Genomic DNA, 7,498 nt, shown 5'->3' with positions numbered 1-7,498 from the left:
GCAAAGGATACATTAATGAGACTAATGTGAAGGAGGTTTATCTACAAATATTACGTGGTAGAGATGGTCGTGATGGAGTACCAGGAAGAGATGGAGTGAAAGGAGAGAGAGGAGATAAGGGAGAGAAAGGAGAAACTGGACCTGTAGGACAAGCTGGTCCTAAAAGTGGAGGAGTAGTGTACACTCGTTGGGGAAGGAAGTCCTGTCCTACTGGAGCTGAATTACTATATGAGGGAATAACTGGCAGTAACTATGATGGTCATTCAGGAGGAGGAGCTAACTATGTCTGTTTACCAAAGGTTCCTCAATATATGAGCACTTATGAACCTTCTGGTTTTTCCCAAATTTATGGTACGGAATATGATAATGTAAATGGTGTATTTTCAGGAAAGGATAATCACAATGCTCCTTGTGCAGTATGTTATACATCTACTAAGAGTGTTAAACTGATGATTCCTGCTAGAACCAGCTGTCCTTCATCATGGACTATAGAATATAAAGGATATTTAATGGCTGAATGCTTTAATAAGAAGACTAATGCAATTTATGAGTGTGTTGATGAAAACCCTGAATCTATTGATGGCAGTGGTGCTAATAATAATGGGGCACAACTTTGCTTTGCATTGTCAACCTGTTATAGTCTACCTTGTCCACCTTATCTTAACAATAGACCTATTACTTGTGTTATGTGTACTAAGTAACTTTCTTTACTTATTGAAAGTAATTCTTGTTGTGAGTAATTTTATTGACTTTGCTTTGCAGTGATATCATATTGTGCCCATGCATGGATAGTTACTGGACAACTATGACAATTATACCAAATACTAGAAGCAAAAAATGTATAACATATAGCTATAAAAGTCGACTACAAAATGAATCATTTAGTGATCAGATTATACTGCACAAAATTTCCAGGGCTGTCAATTTAATGGATTTCATGATTAATGGTAGACAGCGGGCTCTCCTGAAAACCAAAAATTGATTTTTGGGCAAATTTTTGAAATTTATAGCCTTTAAAAATTTGTGCTATAAGGTATTATTATAAAGACATGCAGAGAGAAAGCTCAATTGAAAACCACATTGATCCTTCTACCATGAATACTGAATGAATGACAGACACACACAACAACTACCTATACCTCGCGTAGGTGAGGCCAAAAATTGTGTACTATAATAGTAATAATATCATGAACTTGGATTCTAAAATTAGTGTAAATAAGCTATAACAAGATGATGTAAATTTATTCTTGAACATTAATATAGAAAGCCATTATGTATTAGCAGGATCAAGAGATATGTTATGCCTTTTAACACAATATTAGGTAGCATTATACAAGAGCATTAAGTACCATATAACAATTATATTTTGTGAGTATAACATTTTGTTTACTTATGATGAGTTTTGTAGATAAAAATACAGCAAATTAGGACAATTCACAATTTTTGATCTACAAAATACCATTTAATTACGTGTTATACAGTACAATAATTGAAGATAATAATATTATGCAAAATACTGAAAGAGCTACTCATGCTGAGTATTATCATTATTAGTGTAAATGTTCTAATTTCAAATTTACAATGGACAGTGAGAATTATCCACAACAAAGAAAAGGAGTTAAATTTGGTTTACAATACACACAAATCAACCTATAAACTATAATGTCAGTTGTGCATGTATAGGGTATAACACAGGAGTGTAGTCTTATACTGTTTTCTAAGAAAGAGATACATAGAAACAAATTTTTATGATAAAAGGTAAAGGCACGTGCAGTGTTCTCGTGTGCCAGTTTTCGTATTCAAAATGCATGAAAAGCAATGCATGAATTATAAACTATAGACTTTATTCTTAAAAACAGAAGGCTTTCGTTAACATAAACATCATAACACATAAATCTAAAAAGTCCAGCCTATATTTTACTACATGATGCAACCTGGTAGTAAAAAATAATTAGAAAATTAAATAGAAAGTTATAAATCTCGGTATTCTCAAGAATGTTGCTTTTAACCTCAGAATTGTTGTCTTTTGAAGAGTAAGGTAGCATAGTTATACCCTATGCACACAAAAAAGCCTAGACATAATCATTAGTGTAGCCAATAGAATGTGTTCAGGTGTTGAGTATGATAAAGACTGAAAGAAAAATTGCAACAGAATTGGGAGTAAAAGGTGAATAAGGTTATGTTGGTTTAAAGAATGACTTTGATTACGATTATCATCACAATGGTAACACTGACATACTATGGTATTATAATATTAGGGCTTACTGCTACTGTTATATTTAATTAATAAACTTATTTACAAAACTTTTATTATCAACAATAAAGTATATCAATACCCAATTCTCACAATGTACAACAATAACTACTAGTGACATATGTAGCCGCACTAAGAGGCCAAGTAAGGACTCACATAAGTCTTACCCACCAGCCGGCTATTGTAATAACTCATCTATTATGAGCGCAAACATCACACAAAGACTAACAACAAAGACATACTAACACTATAAAATACACTCACTCCCTACCAGCTATAAACTAGTACATCTAGTCTACATTCAAATCATTATAAGACTGACTGGAACAATGAACCTTATAGTGTTATCTGTTCTTATACTCACTACTCTCTCTACTATTGTATCTACTAATGAAAATACAATCAAAGGTAAATGAGTCTTTAATTTGTTTGTATTGTCATTATTTATAATTAAGGATCATCATCTGTGTCAACAAGCAAAGGATACATTAATGAGACTAATGTGAAGGAGGTTTATCTACAAATATTACGTGGTAGAGATGGTCCTGATGGAGTGAAAGGAGAGAGAGGAGATAAGGGAGAGAAAGGTGAAGCTGGACCTGTAGGACAAGCTGGTCCTAAAAGTGGAGGAGTAATGTACACTCGTTGGGGAAGGAAGTCCTGTCCAACTGGAGCTGAACTACTGTATGAGGGAATAACTGGAGGTAGTCGCTGGAATCATTCAGGAGGAGGAGCTAACTATGTCTGTTTACCAAAGGTCCCTCAATTATGAATAAAAAGTACCACAGTATTCAACTTACATGTTTGATACTGAATAATGATTATGTTAATAATAATTATATTTTTTAAGAAAGGAAGATTATAATGCTCCTTGTGCAGTATGTTACATTTTGTATGCTTAGCCTGTACTGGTCTACCTTGTCCACCTTATGTTAAAAATAGAGCTATTACTTGTGTTGTGTGTACCAAGTGACAATTAAATAAAATCAAGATGTACTTTTTTGAAATTTAGGATAAATGATTTCTAATTTTGAAATAAGTCACTAGCATTACATAACATTTAATTACAATTGACATCAATAAAGTTCAAATTTCTACTTTGCTTTGTGTCACAAAGTAGAAACACTATTAATTTCATCAAAACTACTCTTAACCTATGTGTATCATTCAAACTCAGAGTAGAAGCCATAATACATTTATTGTATCACAGGTATACAAACCTCATGTCTCCATAGTAGTTACATTCCAACTTGACGTTAAAACTACAAAATATTAATCTGCAAAAAATACATTAAAAAAATTTATAAATACTCCATTACATAAAGTCTACATTAAATTGAACATACACTAGCTGTTTCAATAAGAAATGATTGGTGATACAATGAGGTATTATACTAATTATACTATCAATGGTAACTGCTATTATCAAGAGAAGACTTTATAACAACTGCCTCACATCAAACAGGTTGACTCAGGTTTTTATTACAAGAGACATAAACAATGTCAGACCATAAAAAGTAAATGAAACATTAACAATTAGAATCATATCAATTGGTATCAACAGGTTAAACAGGTTTGTCTACTGGTTATAACTTAATTATAACACCAGGATCAGTATATAAAGACCAGCAGTGTTGTGCATGTGACAGAATATCAATCTCTTATATTTCTCTCTCAGTCTCTCTCTCTTAGTCTCTTTCTCTTCCAATGAGGTCACTAGTTGTGTGTTCAGTGTTGCTCTCAATACTGACACTCACTACTACTATACCTGTAGGACAAGCTTGTCCTAAAAGTGGAGGAGTAGTGTACACTCGTTGGGGAAGGAAGTCCTGTCCTACTGGAGCTGAACTACTGTATGAGGGAATAACTGGAGGTGAATGGTATAATCATCCAGGAGGAGGAGCTAACTATGTCTGTTTACCAAAGGTCCCTCAATATATGAGTACAAAAGTACCTTCTGCCTATTCTTTCATGTATGGTACTGAATATGATGATGTTTATAATACATTTTCAGGAAAGCATCAACACAATGCTCCTTGTGCAGTATGTTATACATCTACTAAGAGTGTTAAACTGATGATTCCTGCTAGAACCAGCTGTCCTTCATCATGGACTATAGAATATAAAGGATATCTGATGTCTCATTATTATAATCACAGGCACAATAAAGTCTATGAGTGTGTTGATGAAAATCCTGAATCTGTCATTGGCAGTGAGGCTAATACTGATGGTGCTTTGTTCTATTTTACAGTATCAACCTGTAATGGTCTACCTTGTCCACCTTATGTCAACAATAGAGCTATTACTTGTGTTGTGTGTACTAAGTAACACCTTAATAACAGTGAGTGATTATAAAATTTATGCCTAGGTATTTTAGTAACAAGCTAATAATGATTAGTTCCATTTTAATGTCAATGAGTGAAAATACCTTATAATTTTATGAATATTAAATAAATTTCTAAAAATGGTCAAGTTAAATTAATACAAAATTTGGTATCAAAATTTCAGATACTAGATCTATTGGTCATATGCTATATATAAAAATGACACTTTTAAATTACAGGCTACACGACAGTGCTTACAACAATGAACAAGTTTCAAAAAGTCATTGAGGCAGAAAATATAATAACAGAGCTGCATGTGCATGAATTCTTATTAACCCTTAACTGACCATCAACCTAACCACACCCACTTATATTCACCTTCGTCATACCCACATATACAGTATAGTAAGTATTTTATTTTGTCAGCAAAAATGTTCATTCTAAGCAGGATTAGAGATTTTTGTTTGCTTTATTTTCATTAATTATGAGAACTGATTTTACAAATGTGGAATTGAAGAAACCCCTTATTTGGGAAATAGTCATTCGATCCACAAGGAATGAAAACAAAAAAATCCAATGGAATATACCTGCTATATGGTATTAGTTTGTTCACAAAATAAACATTGATTGTTGGTGCAAGTGTGACTTAATTGCTATCCCAAAATAATAATAATGTAGATCATTTTTCTCATAAGAACACAATGACTATGCACACATAGCATTATAATAATGTACATAATAATCAATAAAAAGGCATAGGTGATGGCTAAATTAACTTGTAAAAGTACACAAAACCAAATAATATGAATCCTATTTAAAATTAGGCTTTTATGTCAATCAATAATGACCCATTATGTTACAAAGATCATACCAAAGAGGGAAAGTGACGAGAGAGTTCACTCACCCATTATACTGTCCAATGTTAAAACAGCAGTCATTTCATCCTTTTCATTAAGGGCAACAACAATCAAACAAATCATATACACACAGCAGATGCAAATATCATGACATGTAATCTAAAATTAAAATAATAACATGTCACTGATGTGTATTTAAACATGCATCAAGTAGCTATTGATTTAATAGTCAGCAGATCTAACAAACACTTGCTAGCAGATATGCATAAGAACCACAAAAGAAAAAAACTGTAGGAAATACTATATAAAGAAAGGAAGGCGGTAATGTTATTATTAAAAGAAGACTTAGATAATCTAGTGACTGATGATTATCATCACAATGGTAACACTATATATAATATGCATTACTTAAACATTATAGCATGTAAGCAAGGGCACCATAAAACTAGATATCAAAAGAGTAAAATAGACAGTATTATTAACAAATTTACTCATTCAATTATCAAAAAACAATCAATACCCAATTCTCACAATGTACAACAATAACTACTAGTGACATATTTAGCCGCACTAAGAGGCCAAGTAAGGACTCACATAAGTCTTATCCACCAGCCGGCTATTGTAATAACTCATCTATTATGAGCGCAAACATCACACAAAGACTAACGACAAAAAGATACTACTAACACTATAAAATACACTCACTCACTACCAGCTATAAACTAGTACATCTAGTCTACATTAAAATCATTATAAGACTGACTGGAACAATGAACCTTATAGTGGTATCTGTTCTTATACTTACTACTCTCTCTACTATTGTATCTACTAATGAAAATACAATCAAAGGTAAATGAGTCTTTATTTTGTTTGTATTATCATTATTAATAAAGGATCATCATCTGTGTCAACAAGCAAAGGATACATTAATGAAACTAATGTGAAGGAGGTTTATCTACAAATATTACGTGGTAGAGATGGTCGTGATGGAGTACCAGGAAGAGATGGAGTGAAAGGAGAGAGAGGAGATAAGGGAGAGAAAGGAGAGAAAGGTGAAAGTGGACCTGTAGGACAAGCTGGTCCTAAAAGTGGAGGAGTAGTGTACACTCGTTGGGGAAGGAAGTCCTGTCCTACTGGAGCTGAACTACTGTATGAGGGAATAACTGGAGGCTCAATCAGGAGGAGGAGCTAACTATGTCTGTTTACCAAAGGTTCCTCAATATATGAGTACAAGTGTACCTAATCTATACTCTCAAATGTATGGTACTGAATATGAAGTTTTTAATATTATATTTTCAGGACAACATAATCACAATGCTCCTTGTGCAGTATGTTATACATCTACTAAGAGTGTTAAACTGATGATTCCTGCTAGAACCAGCTGTCCTTCATCATGGACTATAGAATATAAAGGATATCTGATGACTGAACGACATAATCATGCATATAACAAAGTTTATGAATGCGTTGATGAATATCCTGAATCTGTTGATGGTAGTGGGGCTGATATCGATGCTGCTTTTCTCTATTTCACAGTATTAACCTGTAATGGTCTACCTTGTCCACCTTATGTTAACAATAGAGCTATTACTTGTGTTGTGTGTACTAAGTGACAATGATTATAAAGTTTGTCTTTGCTTATCAGTTTGTGTTATTACGATAAAATAACTTATATTATTGAGTGTATCTGAACTTTTTCAACTACATGTGTAGTAGATAGCAATATATTCTTTAATTTTTTATATTTCATTGTTAGTTAGATGACTGCAAGTAGCACATAATATTAAGCTCATTAGAATACCAATAATAAGCAATTAAGAGTCTAAACTTCTGAATTCATATAATACAACTTCCTGTACTAGGCTAACAAAATAATTTTTTGCCCTGGAGTGAAGAACCCAGTTTGTTCAAAAAATTGTTTTCCGCGTGCAATATTGTAGCGTGGGGCAGTTTAACAGGATCACAGCCAAAATAACAATAATGATTAACTTCACAAAGTCTCAAATATCTTATTACAAAAACCACACCCGTTAATCATCACATGTGCATACACAATAATAATA

At 32.8% G+C, this 7,498-nt stretch overlaps 2 protein-coding genes and 1 pseudogene across 2 annotated transcripts; all 3 read left to right on the top strand.

Annotated features, from left to right (window-relative positions):
• Window positions 1-5: 5 nt before the first annotated feature.
• LOC100631460 (short-chain collagen C4-like) lies at window positions 6-725 on the top strand (the record flags this gene model as incomplete). Its single annotated transcript, XM_003390745.2, has 1 exon — window positions 6-725. A coding segment is annotated over one exon (696 nt), but the record flags the coding sequence as incomplete, so codon positions are not given.
• Window positions 726-2,335: 1,610 nt separating this feature from the next.
• On the top strand, window positions 2,336-4,663 carry LOC100642114 (short-chain collagen C4-like). Its single transcript, XM_020004796.1, has 3 exons — window positions 2,336-2,662; window positions 2,710-3,023; window positions 3,947-4,663. The coding sequence occupies exons 1-3, from the start codon at window positions 2,584-2,586 to the stop codon at window positions 4,580-4,582; spliced, it is 1,029 nt and encodes a 342-aa protein (XP_019860355.1). The 5' UTR covers window positions 2,336-2,583; the 3' UTR covers window positions 4,583-4,663.
• A 1,522-nt stretch (window positions 4,664-6,185) lies between these two features.
• On the top strand, window positions 6,186-7,069 carry LOC100641988 (short-chain collagen C4-like; annotated as a pseudogene).
• The last annotated feature ends 429 nt before the right edge of the window (window positions 7,070-7,498 follow it).

This window comes from Amphimedon queenslandica, unplaced genomic scaffold, assembly GCF_000090795.2.
Source record: "Amphimedon queenslandica unplaced genomic scaffold, v1.1 AMPQUscaffold_11951, whole genome shotgun sequence".
NCBI classification, from domain to species: domain Eukaryota; kingdom Metazoa; phylum Porifera; class Demospongiae; order Haplosclerida; family Niphatidae; genus Amphimedon; species Amphimedon queenslandica.
The sequence above is the reverse complement of the archived record's forward strand: the minus strand, read 5'-3'. Positions and strand labels throughout refer to the sequence as shown.

Excerpts from the sequence above, each read along its gene's own strand:
- LOC100642114 (XM_020004796.1), top strand. The coding sequence starts at position 2,584 with ATGAACCTTATAGTGTTATCTGTTCTTATACTCACTACTCTCTCTACT. Across the intron at positions 2,663-2,709 it reads TAATGAAAATACAATCAAAG|GATCATCATCTGTGTCAACA; the intron begins GTAAATGAGTCT and ends TTTATAATTAAG. Across the intron at positions 3,024-3,946 it reads TACCAAAGGTCCCTCAATTA|TCTCTTTCTCTTCCAATGAG; the intron begins TGAATAAAAAGT and ends TCTCTCTCTTAG.